At 48.5% G+C, this 20,189-nt stretch overlaps 9 protein-coding genes across 9 annotated transcripts; 5 read left to right on the plus strand and 4 right to left on the minus strand.

Moving 5' to 3' along the window:
* Nucleotides 1-469: 469 nt before the first annotated feature.
* On the minus strand, nt 470-1,699 carry N7516_010494 (DUF3431 domain-containing protein; the record flags this gene model as incomplete). The annotated part of the gene is made up of 1 exon (XM_057223212.1): nt 470-1,699. The coding sequence occupies one exon, from the start codon at nt 1,697-1,699 to the stop codon at nt 470-472; it is 1,230 nt and encodes a 409-aa protein (XP_057070433.1).
* An 870-nt stretch (nt 1,700-2,569) lies between these two features.
* Nucleotides 2,570-5,129, minus strand: hrdA (E3 ubiquitin-protein ligase HRD1; the record flags this gene model as incomplete). The annotated part of the gene is made up of 4 exons (XM_057223213.1): nt 2,570-3,385; nt 3,604-4,875; nt 4,942-5,046; nt 5,106-5,129. 4 exons carry the CDS (start codon nt 5,127-5,129, stop codon nt 2,570-2,572), a joined length of 2,217 nt encoding a protein of 738 aa, XP_057070434.1.
* Nucleotides 5,130-5,666: 537 nt separating this feature from the next.
* Nucleotides 5,667-7,415, plus strand: N7516_010496 (putative MFS transporter; the record flags this gene model as incomplete). Its single annotated transcript, XM_057223214.1, has 2 exons — nt 5,667-5,918; nt 5,979-7,415. 2 exons carry the CDS (start codon nt 5,667-5,669, stop codon nt 7,413-7,415), a joined length of 1,689 nt encoding a protein of 562 aa, XP_057070435.1.
* Nucleotides 7,416-8,530: 1,115 nt separating this feature from the next.
* Nucleotides 8,531-9,402, plus strand: N7516_010497 (uncharacterized protein; the record flags this gene model as incomplete). The annotated part of the gene is made up of 3 exons (XM_057223215.1): nt 8,531-8,650; nt 8,721-8,851; nt 8,907-9,402. The coding sequence occupies 3 exons, from the start codon at nt 8,531-8,533 to the stop codon at nt 9,400-9,402; spliced, it is 747 nt and encodes a 248-aa protein (XP_057070436.1).
* Nucleotides 9,403-9,772: 370 nt separating this feature from the next.
* Nucleotides 9,773-10,491, plus strand: N7516_010498 (uncharacterized protein; the record flags this gene model as incomplete). Its single annotated transcript, XM_057223216.1, has 3 exons — nt 9,773-9,959; nt 10,018-10,265; nt 10,327-10,491. The coding sequence occupies 3 exons, from the start codon at nt 9,773-9,775 to the stop codon at nt 10,489-10,491; spliced, it is 600 nt and encodes a 199-aa protein (XP_057070437.1).
* Nucleotides 10,492-11,054: 563 nt separating this feature from the next.
* N7516_010499 (Alcohol dehydrogenase superfamily zinc-type) lies at nt 11,055-11,854 on the minus strand (the record flags this gene model as incomplete). Its single annotated transcript, XM_057223217.1, has 2 exons — nt 11,055-11,512; nt 11,572-11,854. 2 exons carry the CDS (start codon nt 11,852-11,854, stop codon nt 11,055-11,057), a joined length of 741 nt encoding a protein of 246 aa, XP_057070438.1.
* Nucleotides 11,855-13,192: 1,338 nt separating this feature from the next.
* Nucleotides 13,193-13,702, minus strand: N7516_010500 (uncharacterized protein; the record flags this gene model as incomplete). Its single annotated transcript, XM_057223218.1, has 1 exon — nt 13,193-13,702. The coding sequence occupies one exon, from the start codon at nt 13,700-13,702 to the stop codon at nt 13,193-13,195; it is 510 nt and encodes a 169-aa protein (XP_057070439.1).
* A 1,915-nt stretch (nt 13,703-15,617) lies between these two features.
* Nucleotides 15,618-17,185, plus strand: N7516_010501 (uncharacterized protein; the record flags this gene model as incomplete). The annotated part of the gene is made up of 2 exons (XM_057223219.1): nt 15,618-16,758; nt 16,812-17,185. The coding sequence occupies 2 exons, from the start codon at nt 15,618-15,620 to the stop codon at nt 17,183-17,185; spliced, it is 1,515 nt and encodes a 504-aa protein (XP_057070440.1).
* A 1,212-nt stretch (nt 17,186-18,397) lies between these two features.
* Nucleotides 18,398-19,798, plus strand: N7516_010502 (DUF2841 domain-containing protein; the record flags this gene model as incomplete). The annotated part of the gene is made up of 5 exons (XM_057223220.1): nt 18,398-18,542; nt 18,593-19,038; nt 19,297-19,333; nt 19,393-19,502; nt 19,550-19,798. The coding sequence occupies 5 exons, from the start codon at nt 18,398-18,400 to the stop codon at nt 19,796-19,798; spliced, it is 987 nt and encodes a 328-aa protein (XP_057070441.1).
* Between the last annotated feature and the right edge of the window lie 391 nt (nt 19,799-20,189).

Here is a 20,189-nt window from a genome sequence, read left to right on the forward strand (position 1 = left end):
ATGCATAGTATCCTTTTATACACAATCTACAACCTACTTTACATGTCTGACTTGGGTTTGGTTACTGAATCTCATGTGCACAAGTTGAAGTGAGTAATGATCATTTCTATCCGTGTGTTTTCTATCCGTGTGTTTTCTATCCGTGTGTTTTCGATATAACCCTGTTATAAGAAGCCCGAGTCACAGAACGCAAAAACCTTCTATAGGTACATCCATATCAAGAAATCAGTCTCCGAAGAGGACAAATATCAAAAATGGCGCAATTGCATGGCAAAATACATGATCATGTCAACTAAAACTGTGACAGTGATGACGAATGACAAAACATGGGCTCAAAGGCGAGCCTCCTGTGTCAGGAGGAAATGGTAAATAGATGGCATATAGATCATTGGCCCACATGAATTTTTGCAGTGGCAGGATAAAATGAAGGGGGTTCCAAAAAGGCAGCACTTGATCCAGTCAAGATAGCTTAGAACCCATCACCCTCCTTCCACGGACGACCTGCCTCCTGGGCACGGTACTGAGGATTCTTGCCACGCTCAATAGCAGCAAGCAAAGTGTCAAAGACCTCCTGCTGCTTCTCCTGGAGTTGATTCGCAAGGTCATTGCCCTTCTCACCCTCAGGGTCATCTGGTTCAGGTACCCCGTCTGGTCCAACAGGAGGATCGAATCCCAATTCGGACAACCACATCCAATTATCCAATTCCTGCTGGATCTCGTTCTTCTTCGTTTCAGCTTCTCGGTAATTATTCCATTCCTCGCTTCCACCAAAACAAAACCCGTACCCGTCACACAGACACACGCTCTCATCAACACAGAGAACAGACTCCCCGGTGAAGATAAACTGCCACAGATACTCCCAGATGCGACCAGTGATATAATCACTGAGATCAGTCGACAGTAGCCAATCGCGGTAGAAAACAAACCGGGCCCGCGGAATGGAACGGATGCGATCACGAGACAGGGCGAATTGCGCACAGCACGGCTGCGCCAGCACAGACGGGATCTCCTGGTCGGGGAATAGCTCCCCCCACGCGCGGGCCAGCATGATCTCCTCCTGCTTTGACTCGTCTTCCTCCAGCGCACCGGGGTGCATCCAGGCTGGACAGCCCGGGCCAAACCCGCAGCGAGTGTTCATGTAACCCTCGCGGATGACGCGGTTCAGATTGAGGCGGCGGAGCAGCTGTGCCGCGTCTCCAGCGAAGAGGTTATCATTGTGCCAGGCGAATTGATGCGAGTGCATGAACACCGCCACGTCTGGGAGCCGGTCGTAGTGGTCAACGATATAGGTGAGGTAGATCATGACCTCGTGGCCCTTGTTCTTGGGCGGGTGAAGCGGTGCTGTGGGGTCGTCGGCGACGTAGATGGCATGGTCCCAATCTGGCAATTCCTGGGCGATCCAGCTGGTATCTTCCTCTTTGGTTCGGGTCACGACCATCACCTTGGAGTATTTGTAGCCAGGGGGCTTGGGAGTGCCGGGAATGAAGTCCGGTGGTGGGGCATAAAGGTGGTTTGTGTGTGCGCGGGTCGTGTTCCAGGCTCCTGTTCCTGTTGTGTTGGATGACGAGGAGACCAGGTCACCCAGGCCAATGACTTGGGGTACGTCACGCCATGGTCGTGAGAGGCTCCGGGATGTGAGGAGCAAGACGAAAAAGAAGCAGACGCCGAGGAAGATGACCGATCGTCGTGGGAGAAGCATGGACGGAGGGTTGGACAATCGTACACGGGATTATTATCTGTCGCACGAGTTGGTGGTTAGCTGCAATGTCACTGTATACCACAGTGTCGCGTGCATGGGGTTGAGAGTACTGCGGGAGCAAGGTACATGCAGAAAGCTTGGAATTGAGGGAGGGGACCCAATGGCTTACATATTTGAGGATATCATTGCCCCGAGAGTGTAAGGGGTTGAAGGAAAAGAAAGCCGATGTAGATTGAAATGACCCTGGTCCAGGGAGTAATCCCCCCCGGAGAGACTGGGACAAATCAGATGCAAGTGGAGTCGAGGCTGTGCCGGTATGACGAAGCTTCTTTCAATGCGGTTGTATACCTTTGCGGTGCAAGAAGGGCTTTTATATAGAATACATAGAATATATAAGATGCAATTGATCAGTTAGTATAATAAAGATCTGTATTTTGAAACGAAGTAATAGAACCTCATCAAAATAATTATTTGGTATAAAATCATCTGACCAATACGGGAAGATGCATGTCGATCCAGGAATCCAGCCACGCGGCCCTGTCTCAGCCATGCCATGGGCCACACTTAGATCGATTCCAAGGTTGGACTTCTCTACATTATATGTATATACGTACTCACGTACATTTACTTCACGTTTACACTGATTGCATATACACATTTCCATTTGAAGGTAATCATTGAGAGCAAATACCATGAGATTCAACCGTGGTATAAAAATCGTGAAAAGAAATCTGGGTATGATCTTTTGCTCGCAAACAACGCCATGCAGAAACGCTGGTGTAAACAACTGGGGATCCGAAAGGGCAGAGCAGAACCGGGAGGGGGAAAAAAAATACACAGTGAGGGGTTTATCAAAAGAGGAGTCCGGGATCAAGCTTCTTCATCGGGCGTTTCTTCAACTGATGCAGTCTGGCCTTTGCCGTTGGATGCAGACGGGGTGTGAGTGTCGGTTTGACTAGAAGCACTATTTGCGGATTCCCCGTTGCTACCCCATGTAGTAGGAATGGAGGAAGCCGGCCTAGCCTCGAAGGACCCTCTAGGGGCAACGTCAGTCCATTCTTGGGACGGGGATTCTGCGCGATGTTCCGCGGAAGGGCCAGTTGGCGTCGGCTGCAATGCCGGGGCCTGAGGAACCTCATCTACAAGAAGGGGTTCAGCGTTGGTTGTGCCGCGCGCGTTTACCCCGACATTCCCGCTCGTTTGATCCTGAACAGGTACAGATAATGTGGGGGCTTGAGAGGTTTCAGGGCTGGCCACGGCTGGCGCAGCTGGGGATGTCACTGTAGTGGTAGGCGTGGGTTGTACTGTATGGTCCACACCGTTGGGGCCATTATCCACCCGCTGGAGAGGAAGGAGGGTCCAACCAGGTGGAAGAGTAAGCCCTTCCGGTAGACGAGGATCTCCGGAGTTTATAACGTCAGCACCCGGGTTTGCGCCATACTGGTGTCCCGTTGTGAAGACCGATCCTGGGGCCAGCTGGGGGAGCGGGCCTGGTTGGCCTTCACCTGGTTGGGTGACATGTGGCTGGCCCACACCTTGTTGACCGGCAGCTTGTTGGTTTTGTTGGTTAACAGCCCTTGCTTGGGCAAGCAACCGCTCTAGTTCCGCCCGAAGCCGACGCACGCGATTTAGATGGTCCGAGGCAGCTCGAAGGGTGGCGATCTCTTGATTGAGCCGTTGCTCGATCTGTAACAATTGATCATTGATTTCAGCAGTGACAGATCCCCCCCGGCGTCGCAGCATGTGGGGCGGGAGCGGGGGTGGGGGGCTTGGGGGCGGCGCCCGAACCCAAATCCAAACCCAATATGTCTTCCAGGCGCATTCGCAGGTGGGTGTGCCCCAGGCGGCGGCGCATTACCTTGGTGACCGTGTGGATGAAGATTGTTGAATAAATCTCCACGCACAGCTCCAAAGCCGACACGGAAAGGGCCAAACTGATAGACCCGCGCACGTGGTTGTGCGTCTGCACCTTGTTGGCCTGGCTGGACGCCACCATTCTGACCACCGCCTGCGTTATTGTCTCCAACCCCGGCAGCCCCCCGAGTTTGCTGGGGCATTATAACAGGACGTCGACATGTCGGGCAGTTTTGTTGCCTCTCAAGCCAGCTTCGGAGGCACGAAAAGTGCAAGATATGGCCACATGGGAGCTTCTTTGGACGCAGACGGTCAGGAACACGCTGTGTTCCACCGGCCGGCTGTGGTGCCGGCTCTCCAGCAGCATTAGCTGCCGGTTGTGGTTGCGCCGGCTGAACTGGAATCATTTCCTCGCGGCAGATGATACAGACATCTTCTCGAGAAACTTCCTCTGCCGTTGCATCCGGATACCTCTGGTGCATATCCCTTGTCGTATTTCGGTAACGCATAAAGTCCATAATGCGCCGGGCAAATGAGCGGATGGTGACAACAACGTCGCGCAGAATGTGGATGGGGAGGCCGTAGAAAGTGAGCAGGATACCAAAGAAGCTCAAATAAATCAAGAGTTTCAATAAATCCGTCAAAAGATCCAAGTAGAAGACCCAACGACCCTTCTCCTCCCATCCGGGCACATCGATCTCCATCTCGTTGACATCGTTTTCGTCGGGCAGATTGTCAGGAGGAGAGGTAGATCCCGCACGGGCATGTTCTCGAATCGCCTCGACACGCGCAACACGGATCTCATCCCGGCGTTCCTGCATCTTGGCATTTATTTGCTGGCGGGTGATCGAGATCTCGGTCAATGCAATAACGTATCGTAGCAGGGTGGAAGTCGACAGGATCGTTAAGATGGCGAATTCGAATCCAAACATAACCATCATATCCGGCCGGGCGTGCGCGAGTACGATGTGAACGCAGTATCGCAACATGAAGGCGTCAAATAACACCGTCAGCACGAGAGATACTGCCAGTCGAGTATGGAACAACCGGGGGTTAGCCGGTGGCTGTTGCTCTAAGAACTCAACGCGGCCTTCGCCAATCCAGCCCCATACCTTGCCGACCAGCAGCGAAATGAACATGACCAAAAACCAGCCTCCAAGTTCGCCTCGAAATATGGTCATGGCCAGGCATGTCTCTGTGACGGCGAACCAGGCCCGCTCGTATAGTTGCTCGGTCTCGATGGGTCGCAGGGGTCCGTAAAGAAGTCGCTGAAGCCAGAATAGTACGAAACCGGCGACGAGAAGGCATAGATTCGTGAGGATCTGATTATAGAGCAATGAGTTAGGGTCTATGATGACCAAGCGCGATGTCCCAACTGGACAACTCACCATAAGATTCGCACTACTTTGAGAGAGGTAAACACATGCTGAATAGAAATTGGACCTCTGATGAAGAGCTTTTAGAAACACACCAGTGGCTAGGACCACCGAGGCCTACAAACGGGTTTCCAAGGTTAGCGGGTTGGCTCCCCATCAGCTGCGGTACCACTTACCCCAGCATACGCGGCCAGTCTCATGGCTATCGACTGGATCGGACAAGCCGAAGGTCATAGACCGAAGGAAGGACAAAAAATAAGGGCGTCTCAAGGTAGCATTTGGCGGAGTAATGAAGTGACTGCGGTTTATTTGAGAGGAGTAAGTAGCTTGATCTGGACAGCTTTCCAGAACAACCCGCAGACGCCCTCTCCGCATCTTACGTCAGCGACCAGCACGTGCCGCCACCCAGATCTATAGGAGCGTATGGGGAGATTTGATTTTACTCTACTCCGTAGTAAAGGCATCCTATTTCTGAATCTCGGATAATTTAGTGTATTGTTTTTGATCCAACCCCTTGGACCTACTCTAACCGTCAGCACATGTCCGTCGATCTTCAGTGTTTTATCTGATCATCTCCAGTCATGTGACGTCCCACATTGCCCGCCTTTGAAGAAGCAACCATTGTGACACCGGAGATCATTTCTTGTCATCAATTTGCATCGATCTGAGGGATATCGTCACCTCTAAATCCCATTCTCTCTTACTTGCTGTTCAAAAGAAATGAATCATTTCCGGTGATGGCTTCATCACCGGCATTGTTTACTGCCTCGCGCAGCCAGACACTAACTTATCTCCTGGCGGTGTGCCCTTTCTCAATCGCCTTCCTAGTCTATATCAATTCATCCATCTCATTCGTCGTAACGGATTTGATTGGCCTCCAGGATGGAGTGGGAGATTCAGTGGGAACTCTAGGATTCGCAGATGAACTCCTTGCGCTAGTTGCCTGCCCACTTTGGGGTGTTCTCTCGGATCGAATCGGAGTCCGCCATGTAAGCTTTCTACTGGTTCATACCTGGGTAACAACATTCAATTATATTGACATTAGATAGGTATGTACTGCAGGCTATGCTATTGTAGCACTCGCGCTAGTCGTTTTTGTGCAAGCCACGAATGTCTATCCCCAGCTTCTCTTGGGAAGGTTGCTTTTCAGTATCGGCGGTTCGGCAGTATCGACCATGGTCACTGCAGTTTTGCCAACTGTCACTGGTACTGCCTTTAATGCCCAGGCTTATCGCGCATCTCTGTCTTCGGAATTGACCATCACACCGGAGCGTGCCCGCAATGGTCATTCCGTAAATGTTGGCGCTTCAACCGCATCTCCGTCAGCGCGACTCTCCGGTTTTGTTGGCATGTGTGCGGGCTGTGGTGCGCTCGTGGCACTGGTTGTTTTCCTCCCGCTTGCAGCCCGGTTCGAGAAGATGGGCTTGTCGCCAGCGCAGGCAATCCAACGCAGCTATTATCTGGTTGCTGTCGTATCCCTTGTTATCTGCCTTGTATGCTTCATTGGTCTTCGCGATCTTCCCGGAGAAAAGGGCAAAAGTTGGAGTGCGCTTTGGAAAACGTCTCATCACTCGTGCAATGACGATGATGACGACGATGAAGACGACGATGATCTATATATCCATGGCCCAAGATTGCCGTATTGGAAGCAGTTGACAACCGCCCTTACACTGGGATTCCGAAACCGTAGCATCGGACTCGGCTACGTCGGAGGCTTCGTCGCTCGGGCCTCTTCTGTGGGGATATCATTGTTCATTCCCCTCGCTGTCAATCACTACTATCGGGTATCGGGGCTATGCGACGAGGAACATGAACCGGTTCCTGGGTCGGGATTGGGGGACATCAAGAAAGCGTGCCCACGTGCATACATCGTCGCATCCATACTGACCGGGGTGTCCCAATTGGTGGCATTGATTGCAGCCCCAGCATTTGGGTACCTGACAGACAAATCACGACGGTACAATTTCCCACTTCTTTTCGCGGCATTGGTGGGAATCGTTGGCTATATTATCTTCGCCATGCTCCCAAACCCTTTATTCGACAGACCCGACGGCAATCCGGGCGTGTTTGCTGTGATGGCTCTGCTTGGAATCAGCCAAATTGGGGCAATTGTCTGCAGCTTGGCTGTATTGAGCAACGGTATCTTGCGGGTTAGCATCGATAATGAAACGTTAAGAAAAATATATGAGGAGCGACGGGTCCATGGGGACGAAAATCACGCAGAGCCTGACGAGGGCCAATCTCTTCTTGCCGGGTCTGTCAACCGGAGATTGGAGCATCTGTCCCACCTGAAGGGCTCTATCGCAGGTGTATATTCATTATATGGCGGGGCAGGCATCCTGCTGTTGACCAAAGTGGGTGGACTTCTATTTGACGTTCTGTCATCGGGCACACCGTTCTACATCATGGCGGGTTTTAATGGCGTGCTGCTTGTTATTGGAATTATCTGTGGGGGCATCAACCACTTCGGATCGCCCGGATATTGATGAATTTCAGTTTTAATCTCATGAAAAATTGTCATAGTGGTGCAGAATCTTATTGGATTGGCTGTGAATACAATTTCATTCTCAGCATGGAAAATGGCCCAAGGTTTCAATGAATTACCGGCATTGCTCGGCCAGCAGGTCCATTGCAATTTAAGTACACGTGGGTTTATAGGAGAAAGTGGGTAAAAACAACAAACTAGTAGTATTGATGAAAAAAACTTGGAATGGTTCGTAAGATTAATTAATTCGGCATCCGTTGCGAGTTCATCAGGCACGGACTTTTTCACCGGGCGTAATTTGAATTGTGCACTAACTCGTGTACGCTAGTCCTCTCGGGAGGGTCGGTGGCTGACCTGGGGAAATTACAGGCGTCAAAGGAAGAAAATGGCGAGAGTTAACTATACACCGTATACTCCGTACGGAGTACAGCACAGATTTTGAACAGTAAACATGCATAAATGCATACTCGGTATACTTCTAAGCAGTTCGATTTTTTATACATTCCTAATGAAATTCCTTTATTGATCTCATCTCGCTAGTCTCCGACGTGATATAAGGAGCATCAAACAACCTTCCCAAATAGGCATGTGACCCAGGGGTCGGCTCGGCCCCTAGACCCGGATCAGCCTAGTTCCACAGCAAAGTTCCACTAAAACGCCCCTAATTTGGTTCCCCAAGGCACTCGGACTTTGATATGGTAAATGCCCCCTTTTCGACCCTTCAAACCCACCCCTCGAACCCCTGGGGCCCGTTCCTTGATTATCGTGTCGGCCCTAGTGAGATCCGCTTGGACCGCAATATGGGCCACTATGCCAAAAATTTAGTCTTGGCGGCTACTGATGGGCAACACTATGCCGAGTCAATAATTTGCGCGCTTAACCCCCGGATGTCTCTCTCTCTCTGACACTTCTTCCTTCTTTCACACCTTCAGGCTCAAGCAGTCCGTCATTCACTCTTTCGTCGTTCGACAGTCTTTCGTTAAATCCAGTCCTTCGTTTTGAGCAATTGTTCTACTTCAAGTACTGTGTACTTCGATTCTTTGTGTACATCCAACATCTTGATTATCACCAATTTTTCGATATAAACCACCGGTCAATCACCGATCTATTTCCAACATGCGTTTCTACACCGTCGCTCTATTGACTGGCGCTACCGCCGCCGCTGCCGGTAACACCGCAACTCTCCTCCTGCCCGGATTTGAGGGCCAGGATCTCGAGGCTAGCGTTGTCGAAACCGTATGTACTAAACTAAGCTGCGCGATCAACGCGCTTTTTGGTCTGAGCACTTTTAACTAACATTCCCCAGAATGGAGATGCGACTACCTATAAGATCACCTGCCCTAAGACCGTTTCTTCCTGCGGTATTGCCGGCGAGGGCATGACCGCAATTGCTGCCCCGACCTCCATGCAGCTGCAGAACATCAACCTCCAGGGAACGTAAGTACTAACGCGGACTTTCCTTGTTCGAACCGCATTCTGATATAAACACCAGCACTGGAACTGTTTCCTGCAATATTGCCGGCACCACCTACGCCTCCTGCCAGGCCTCCGCCGGCACTGCGACCCCGTCGGGCACCCTGGCCAAAGATGATCTGAACTGGATGCCAGTGACTATCTCGGCCACCCCGACCCCGACGTCGACCTCCACCCCAACTCAGACTCCCACCCCAACCAGTACCAGCACCAGCACCAGTACCATCACTAGTACTAGCACTAGCACGACCGAGGTGACCTCCACCTCTACCCCGGTCATCACGTCCTCGTCGACTCTCGTCACCCCGACCTCCAAGAAGTCCTCTTCGGCTGTCATCTCGTCCACCCGTCTGGCCGCCTCGACCCCTCTGGTTGCCGCGCCTACCACTACCGCTGCCATCGGAACCGGTGCCCCTGCAGCTTCCTCGACTCCCTTCAACGCCGCCGGCCAGATGGCAGGCAGCGTGTGGACCGTTGGCGGTGCCTTCCTTGCTCTGGCCTGCGCTTTCGTGTAAGCTTGACGAGTGATCTATCTATATTTTTCCTGCGCGGCATTTTGGTTGTGGAAGAGATGAGCTTTTTGCTTGTTGATTATTAATTCTGGGGTTTCTGACGTTGCTTCTTATGGATGTATTCATGTGTACTACACTTATATGTGTCCATCTCTTATTCTTTAATGTTTTGATACCTTTCTCCACGACAGACTACGATCTAGCGTCTATTTTTTTATACTTGTATTTTCAGCTATTGAATATACATTTTACTGCCGCCTTAGTTTTAAGTTTGTCTTTGTCTGTTTTACGCCCCGGACTGGGAGTAGCCCTGTAGATTGTATCCACTCCTGAAAGATATCCACATGCGCCTCATTATTTCTCATTTTTGGATATGCGTTGGGATACCCTGTCGACCACGGTCCCTGGCTTCTGCCTGGATCTACGGCCAGGGGCAGGGGTTAGGGCTAATATCTGTATCCGTATTGCGAAGCCAACCGACCATACATCTAAGCGCACGTGGTACCAACCTACGTGCCGCTTCCAGGGTCATCCCACGAGCGGAGGAGGTACAAAATACGGTGCGATGTCGACCGGGATGTCGAACCGACCTTTGGATACGGATAACTTATCGAATAGATGCAGTCAGCCAGCAAGACAAAGCCAAACAGAAAGCGATACTAGACGTCAACACTCTTGGACCCGTGCGCCTCTTCCAAGCTACTCTCTCTCTCTCTCCTTCAGAAGTCATCATCTGCTCGTTTCATCCTGGGCAGCAGTCTGATGGGAACGACTGCAGTGATCGAAGATTTTCCCTCAAGATTCCGCCTTGCGGGCTAGCAAGGCGGCCGCGAACTACTTTACACTACCTTGGCTATGTACCCTGGGTATGAATCTATCGTTCAACTTTTTGTCTCGTTTGTGGTGTTGACTAATATCTTCTCATAGTGCGAAGACAAAGGCTGGAAGGCTGCTCGAGCGGCAGGCTTTCCCGGCGCCTTTATAGAGGTTGAGGATAACATGAATGTAATTATCACGAAGATTGATGGACTGGCCAAGGGGAACGGCGCGGGAGAGTTCTGGAACATCGACGGCACCACCATCGGCTGGTAGGTCACCACCTATTCGTCGTTAGTTTATGATCACCTCGGATCATCTCTCTGTTCTAGAGCATTGGGAAACAGTGACAGGTCGATATCTGGTAGTTAATTGTTGAGTTACTGTCCACCCATCTCAAATATATAACACTGAGATAACTAATAGATCACAGATACTGCAGAGTTAGATAAAAATGAATGAATATGAATGTTACAACAACATCCAAGTGCAGAAGTCAACCACACGTATTTCATCTAACCCGCCAGAGTCGGCTCACACACTAGAACTGCCCGGTACTTTATTTCCCCATTTCTTAACTTCAGCATCGCCTCTTCGATTTTATCTGGCGTCATAGGAAACTTCATAATCGTGGGCCTGATTTTCTTGCGATTGCAGAATTCCATCAATTCCAGGAGATTATGTCGGGATGCGACTAGACTTCCTTGGATTCGAACCCCACGAGTGTTCATTGGCCAAAATGGGACGGGTGTTTCCGACTGAGAAACGGTCAGGGGGTAAATAGTCCCCTTGGTATCCATGAGGCGTATCAATCTCCCAGCCAGCAATTTAGTATATGTTCACAGCGATATCATAACGGAGGGGACTAACGATGCTTGGTCAAGGAGGTGACTTCCACAGAGCAACAAATGCTGCAACGGCCGAAAGGAGGATGAGTCAATCTGATCTAGAACATGAAACTCCCCTGCGCCATATCGGAGCGCATCCTCTTTCTTATCATCAGTTCGGGATAGGACCACGACATGACATCCCATCTCGGCAGCAATCTTGATGGCCAAATGGCCCAGGCCTCCAACGCCGAGGATGCCAACCCGATCTGTTGGGCGAGCACCGAAATGACTCAGGCAGTTCCAGACGGTGGCCCCGGCACAGAGGAGAGGAGCCGCATCTTCAGATAAGTAGCCATCGGGGATGGGAAAGACACAACTGACATCCCAGACTGTGCCATGGCCGAAGGTGCCGATGTCAAAATCACATTCTCCATAGATCCTAACGCTACGGCAGTATTGATCCCAACCTGACGGTGGGTATTAGAATCTCTAAGTCAAAAGTAATATAGGTAGAGTAAATGCAAACCAGTTCCACAGTTATCACAGGCACTGCAGACCTTGCGCACATATCCAAAGCCAACACGGTCACCAGCCTTGACCGTGGTTACGTTTGAACCCAGAAGTTTGATGATGCCAATACCTTCATGACCGAGGACTTGGGTTGATTTCGCATAATGCTCATCTGTTCCACATAGTCCTGAGTGGGTGATTTCAATATAGACCTCATTGGGTCCTAAGATTCGAGTTGTAGTATCAGATACGACGTGACCACTGGGTGAACCGCGGTAGACTTCAAATGAGACGTCCATTGTATACTGTTGATTGTGTAATGCGATGAGTGAGTGGTATGAATGGTCTTCAGAGCTCCTGACATTGAAGTGTGGTGAGTGGTAATATTTAAATATCCTGCCAAGGTTACTCCCGGGGCCATATAATGACCGTCTTGGCTGTTAACGCATTAGCTTACCTTGTATGACCATCCTATATGCGACTATTTACCGATGAAGACCGTAATACATATCCGAGTCTTAAATAGACCTAATAACAAGATGATCTCCATGATAACAATGCTAGATGGAATCTTGTACATGAACTTTTACATTTGGAAACTATGCAAGGGCATGCCCAATGAGACAATACACAGTCAAAAAGAGATGAATGTCATGGCCTAATCTGTGAATTTAGCAGATAAATATACTGCAATGTAATTATGACCAACTTCCGTCTCGGGGCTAGGTTCATGAGGGTTGGTTGGGATGATCATCCCAAGGCAACCTCTTATGCAGGGATCGGCAAAAAATCCATGATTTTGTGCGGATGTATCTGACTTCTTCTCAAAACGCGGGCTAAATTGGATTCTCGAGATTACGCTGTATTCGGGGATAGCTCAACACATGATCTTCTTGAATATTATGTTTATCGGCGGGGAGTAAAAGACCAATTTTTTAGGTACACCTAAAAGCTCGAAGGATACAGATACAACTGTGCTCTGACTGCCACGTGCCATATATTCCATAACAACAAATACATCACGAAACTGAGCACAGGAAGATAGGTGGTCGGAACGGTACCCATTGTGGATGATATAGATGGGAGCATGCGCAAAAGCATCCACCCAGAGAGGACCCCCCATAATTCCACAGGAGTGAAGGAGGATCCATAGAAAATCGACGCAGCAGTACCTATAATATCTAAAAAGGGTTATATAGAACGGAATTCCCTTCGCTAATGACAGCAGTCATGCTACGCTCTCTCTGAATCTCGATAGCTTCTAAGATTGAACGTTTGTCGGCGCTCTTTAGGTATCACACTACGATTGGCTTCGTAGCCGCTAAGGGCATCCATAGCGACGCTACCGGGGAGAAACTCCATCAGTATGAAAGCGGCGCTCACTGAATTGCTCTGCTATGTTGCTGGCCGGATTATTGGCTACATAGATGGATACGTAGAGAAAGAACACAGATTCACTTAGCATTAGGGCCACCACGGTCTTTCATACCTGACTTGTTTGCCATGGTATGCTTGATCTAGCCCCTAGGCGTCGAACCCTATAGAATGGATAATCGAAAACACTTCGTGATACAAACAATATAAGACATGCAGAAACAGTGGTTATTAGGAAGCAAACAAAGAGACCACAAAAAACATCAAGACTGAAGGCTTCGGGGATTGCAGTACTGAACGATCTGGTTATAGTCGTCAACCAATGGTAGGGGCTCGTAACCATGTCCATTGTGCATTTTGGTAAGTGTCGTAGCAATTGTTCTATCGAGGACTTCCTGTCTGAAGATTGTAGTAGGCTTTTTTTTTGATAGGCGAAGAACATAGACAGATATTGGTCTCATATCATTATGAGCAGTCTCATAGTTATAGCCGACATTGTTGAGGTCGAGGACGAAATAGGAGTGGCGTCCAGGGTATATATTAACAGCGAGGAATGAAGTCTGGATGTCTGGACGAAAACGGTGGAGGGCACTCTCGACCGCTGACACAAACACTCGTATAGACCCTAGATAATCTTCGGAGTCGAGAATGATGTTGGGAGTATCGCCAAGTATTCGAATTGCCGTTGAACCAACGGTTTGAAGGAAATTCTCGATCGTGTTTGGGATTTGACTTATGATATGCTCACGAATTTGTTGCTTGACGTCGTTCATTGTGCAGATAGCAATGTGTGCTACCTTCAAGTTGGATGAATTGAATCAAGGGCTGATATTTAATTCCGGGTCACCACACCGCCCTTTCAAGGTTTGTGCCTAAATTCCTGAATAGGCATAGCGTGGGAAATATCCGTTAGCCACGAACTGGGGGTGAGGCTCAGCGCCGACCCACACTTCATTGTTTAACACTGAAGTGTGGGTTCGTTTTAATATATCCTGGTTACCTTACACAATAATAATCTTCACAACCATCACAACCATCACAACTTTTAACAGGTATGCTGATCTTGTCCTATCAACCGAAATCCACGTAGCTAGTACCAAGCTTGTAGTCGTGAAAGCCGAAAAACATTGGATAACTACTTAGTATCATCTATATAATGCCACGACGACCCTCTCTTCTACTGTGTTAGTATCCGCCTAAAACTACTCTACCAACCAACTAAGTTCTACATTCAAAGACTCATATTGAAATATATATACCCTCCAAAGGTCAGTTTGAATCCGCAACTCTCGACTATACATATGCTAATACCAATGGTAGATGTGTTGGTGGAAACATACCCTCTATCAACTTTGCAGCTCGTGCATGAGCCCTGCGGAGAAAGTCCGTCCTTGCGAAAGCGGGAATTGTACCGCCACAACACAGAACCCCCAACAGCAGATAGATATTGAGAACGTTGCAGCAAGATGTCCTATCCACTCCCACCAAATGACACCGTCTAGCGACGAAGAGGAGTTTCCGTAAGAATGATAATGTCTATCTACTACCTAATTGTTGATCTCTCGTTGAATGACCGCGTATGTTGTTTCTCTTGGGATACATTTTATCACTTGGTATGCTAATATTTATAGCCTTAGGTAATTTGCCAGATGCCATGTCGGAGGATTTTGATATTGGCATGTTTATCAACAAATAGGTAGATAGAATCCAATCAAGTCAGGACTAGTAACATTTATTTATCTAGCCCGGCACAGAAAATGTAATATTTTCTGGTCCAATTGTACATTGAGTACATTGAGTAGTTATACTTTGTACTCGGGGACAAACATTTGCACATCATTCATTAGCTAAGCGTATTAATATGTTCTAATCCCGAATAGTCTATCTAGACTTGCCAATAACTGATTATTCTAGGACAACCATATGACTTGTAAACCTAGACAGACTAAGAATGCTATTTACTGGTACATCGGATTGGCTCACCGGACGAAAAATGGTGTTTTGCTCAAAAGTTTTACACTGTTTGTTAAAGCTCAGAATTAGCTAAGCTTGGTATTCACTATCAGATGTCAGATTATATTTCCCCTAGCAATCGAGCCATCGTAGATCTTTATCGTATTCTTGGTCCGAAGGGTATCTCAGCGGCGATTTGAGGGATGAACGAGCGAGGGTGCTATTTTGATCCGCTCCCATCCGGTCCTTCGCAAGCTTTGTGATATGGGCTGCGGGGTCACGAGCTCATCCCGGCACAACTTGATGTCCATTGGGTGAAGTATTGGTGCCAAGGCTTCTCGTAGATGGGGTAGGCGCTACAGCAAGAATGGTTATGTCGTTTCGTACTGACGCTTTATTTTCCACCTGCTTATTGCGCGTCGCGCGCACGATATTGTACAAATAAAACCCACACTTGGATGTTGAACACTGAAGTGTGGGTCCAAAAGTTGGAAACTCGAATGGGGCTGTGACGGAGTTGGAAGGCGATCTGATAAAGGCGGTATAGTGGGGTATTCATCAAGAGCACTGCAAAATAATAAAAGGGACGAGGGCCTAACTGATATTCATTGGATGAGGATGCTTGTAGAGAGAATATCTAGGAAGTGGCCAGGCTTATGGTAAAAGCTAAAGAGTAAGACTAACTCCAGACAAAAGTGTTGCTCTGAATTACACCTTTCCCAAATATTCGCCAAAATGGAACTTCTAGGAGCCTTAGAGACAATACGCAATGCATCTGATGCCAGTCTTCACTCGCACGCAGAACAGACCATTCTGACTCTCCAGAGAATCAGTCAACGTCTTCGGAATTTAAGTCCAGGTTTCCAGGCGACTCCTCTGGACCCAGGAAGTGTACCATCTCCTCCACAGTCACCCCGGAATTTTCAATTTGTGGAGACGGCAACACCTAGGGAGCAAGCGGGCGGGTCAGGTCCAACGCCCCCTCAACCTCTTCAGGCGGCTGGGTTTGGAGATTATAACACATTTCCCGGAGAACCCCCGAGCGAACCTTATCCTCAATATTCACCACAATCTTTCCAAGCTGCTGAAACGACGACACTTGGAGACGAGGCCGTCTTAGCATCTCCACAAACGCCTCACGTTCATGGCTTAGAAGTACCTCTTACCCTCCCGGCCGCCCAGTCTATACCAGCTAGAGACTCTTCCGGAAGCGCACAACCGGGATCAATCCGTGCTTCCCCAGACCATATCATCCAACTGCTGAAATGTGTCAAAAAGTCCACACGCCTGATTTGGGAACAAGCCCTTCGAGATTCATCAAGTGACCTACTGTCTCGAAAGCGAAACTCTGGAGAGGACGCTCGATTAGCGCATATAAGGTGTATAGAAGGAGATAAATCACTTGGGAACAAGGAAAAGCTTCTGAGGGTTCTTGCACTTAGATCGATAGCTCTAGAGTTCACAAAAAAGCAGCAAGATGATGGAGTCTCCCCAACAAGGCTGCATGAGCTTTACCAGCATACCTTACCTCCAAAAGTTCCAAACTCTTCTCGCGCCAGTATCTTCAATATTGGCAATAAGGATTTCCTAGCGAAATCCTTAGCAGCTGGTCTCAAGTACATGGTCTTTGAGAAGGTCATTGCCGCCCACTGCCACGACGAACAGAATCTGGCAAGCATATGCGCTGCAATTTCCGCCATTGTTGGACTGAATATAGATCAATTTCGGAGATTTCGTTATGATGAAATGCGGTGCTTTGCACAAAAGCTCATATCAGACGACAAATATATCCAGCTTTCGGATCAGAAGATGCGTCTGCTCGACGCTGTACGAAGCCTAAGCCCTTGGTTTAATGAAGTACAAAATGATTATAATTGTGAGTCGACTTTGAACATCGAGTTCCCATGCACTGTGTTACTGACTATTAAGTGATCTTCCAGAGTCCGGTTTCGGGGATGGAATCGAGCAGACGAAAGTACCCACGGACAGATCTCGACAGTACCCCTGATATTATGGACAATTTCATCGAGTGTCCTATCTCTATTCCGCAAGATTCCGTCCCCTTAGACTTGGGGTTCGAAAATACGGATATCCCTCGCAACGGAGTCGACACTCAGAGTCTAGATGTTGTTACCGAGGATGAGTTTGCGGACCAATTCTATGAACAGATTTCAAACCAACCCATTGATGTATCTGGGATTATGGATGATATTGCCAACAGATCATATTTTGATTTTGAACATATTGCACTATACAATGTTGCTATCACCTCACCTGAAACTGCAGGTATCTCCACAGGGTGATGTAGGCTAGCTTCCCAATTTATACCCCCATATCCCTAGTTTGGCGCTATCCTCGATGACCAGTCGACTTTCACCATATACATGATAGTAACGACCCAACTGAACTGTTTCTTCGCCAAGCGTCACTTTTCCCTTAACGTAAAATGGAATGACTGCCATATAGGGTTTGCCAACTATGTTTACACCTGGGGAGAAAACTTGGATAGCAGGCCTTATTCCGCATGATTTTAATTGACGTTCTTTTCGAGTCGGGTTGTTCTATTGCGAGTCAGAAACCAATGATGTTAAAGCTGAATCATGCACCCTTACCAAAGAAAGCTCTTCAATCTTGGTAATTACCTCCCTGCCCCGGCCCTGCACCAGCATTGTGGCCGATATCCGATCAGCGGGTATTGACAGGGATTCCGCTATAGATCGATCGTTCTCGCAAGCCTCAGTGTAGATGGCTTTGATGGATGAAGGTATCTCCAAAGATTCCACCAAGTTGTCTTCCGAACCGTGTGCATCCATAGGTAAGCGCTCAAGTATGAAAGTCGAGTGATTCCGAGCGTTGTTCAGTTGCACCGAAGTTTGTATTTATCAGAAAACGCCTGTTAGGATAATATTGGGCAGAAAATAGCGCGGGGCTCGTTCGGCGCTCCGAAAGGCGGGATAATCTCTTGGAGAGCGGTGTTAATTTCTTCCGTTGTTGAATGCCTGTTGTCTTCAACCTCTCTTCAAACTCGTAATTGGCCGATGGTGTTTCTATTGCTCACTGAATTTCTTGGTTTGGTTCTATTGTTTTTCCAAGTCTTCATTATTCCGAGAATTGGCGGGGGTAAGTAATTGTCACGTGCTATCGATATCATTAGACCCCACACATGACTTGGCAGCCTCAACCAGCCCATTAATGCATTTAATGCACTCTGGCTTGAACTGCCCTTGGGGTAACAGTGAGCACTATATACATGTTGGGCCTATCCATTTTGAACGACCTACGATTCAGGTTCATCATGAAATAAGACCTTCCATTATCAGAGGAGCGTGCAGGGATCATTTTTGGATGGAGCTGTGGATGCTAATCTATTTCAACCGAGATACTAGCAGTTATTTCCAGCATGGCCAAAGTTACACCTTGCGCTATGAAGAGAAAGAGTTCCAGGGGTTGAAGGTCGCTCATCAGCCTGACATGTCTACCTCTCACCCGTCATTCTTCCGTACGACTACTACGCCATGGTCTTCATTGATGATGAGGGCAATCTTCAAGTCCGAGAATCTCAATCCATTCATCATCCTGGGTTCAGTGTGTTCACTCCGGAGGTCTGCCGGAATTGCCTCGAGATTTCAGACGAGCAAGCCTATCGTCATCGGCCCACTCGTATGTAAAGCCATATATGAACATATGAGGGCTCACTAATTGCTTTGCAGAGTCAAAATATCGTCCATTGAAATTTCAAAAGAGCGATCATAGAGATCTAGCTGAAAGTACCCATGGCAGCGAGGACCTCGACGTTCCGGCTAACATGGTCTCTCTCAGAATTGGAGATACCAAGAAGGTAATGGCGTATTATGAATGCGCCCTTGTGAATTTCCAACAGGTCAACTGCCGTATGATTGCCAAGGCGTTTATCGGCCTCATCGAGCCGAAAAAGCAAGTGAAACATCCTTACCATCCTTACAATGGAAAGACACCAGCAGGATCCGCTCTTGGCACAAAGAAAGATCCAGAAGCGAGTAAACCCGAGTGGTGGCCCCCGGGTGTCATGCACAAACACATTCGTTTGGTTATCGCCTATCTAGTTGGCCGAGGGACGAAATTTCGTGTGGCAGCCCGCAACTTTAGTGACCTAAAATACACATATGCCGGCGTCTCTGTACGGATTCCCATTATATAGGCCGGAAGATTGCGTGATAAACGGGGCAGTGTCTAATATCTTGGACGTCAGATGGAATGAGTGTGCAACAATACGTCAGATGCGAAGAATATTCTCAAGATCGTCAGTACAACATGTGCTGATATCTTATTGTCGATACAGATCTTCAAACAAGAGGCCTGCTTCATATCTTTCTATATGCAATAATGTCATAGAACACAGATCGATGCATTCCGAATGTGGGAATAAAGTAACCAGACCAACCCAAATCCATATTGGGGTCCTCCAATTCCGGGTAATACAGCCTTTCAATCAAGCAAAGGCGTTGCTGAAGCTCATTTATACTGAATCTAGAAGCTGGTGGGACATCTGCTGCTGGAGGCGGTACCGCTGGAGGTAGAGCCACCGCCACCACCCGCGCCGGAGCCGGAGCTCTTGTTCTCAAAACCACCCTCCTCGGTGTAGTAAGCAGTGGGGGTAGGGTAACAGTAGTATAAGTTGTGGGGTTCAGACATATGGAGATCCAGGCGAGGATACCATCGGGTACGGAGTCGCCGAGTTAGACGTACTCCATGAAGGGGTCGATGGTGTCAGCTTCCTCGGTGAGAAAGGAGTCTTCGGCGTTGGTGGTCAGGTCCTGGGTGTTGATGCTGTATGGGGCGGTCTTCTCGACATCGGCGATGAGGTTCTGGTCAAAGAAGAGTGCCTATGGGGAGCTGACAAGGAATGGAAGAGGGGAGAGGAAAACTCAGTTCTCTAGGAACAACCTTGGAGACAGAAGCAAGTTACATAAATCGCCGGTGGAAGCCTGCCAAACAAGACATCAGGTCAGACGCTGTGTCTCAACAAGTACCAATTACTCTTTGTAATATCACTATTTACCAGATATCCCACAGGCCCGACAGATGGCCGAGTCAGATCGACCTATGGCTGCAATGAAGCTAGTATATCGATAATACAACTAGAGATACTCGGCCCAGTACTTTCAACTTGGATATCATTCCAGTAACACAATGCAGAGTATCAACACAGGCCTATTAATCTCCAATTATCAAGCGATGGAGCGACCCTCTAAACGACGAATGTCTTGTGCGAAAGAAAAAGAAAAACGCATTTTCCACCAAACCCAAACTCCAGAGACTTTAGCCGCC

This window comes from Penicillium verrucosum, assembly GCF_028828655.1.
Source record: "Penicillium verrucosum strain IBT 35672 chromosome Unknown utg000004l_segment0_segment0, whole genome shotgun sequence".
Classification (NCBI taxonomy): Eukaryota; Fungi; Ascomycota; class Eurotiomycetes; order Eurotiales; family Aspergillaceae; genus Penicillium; species Penicillium verrucosum.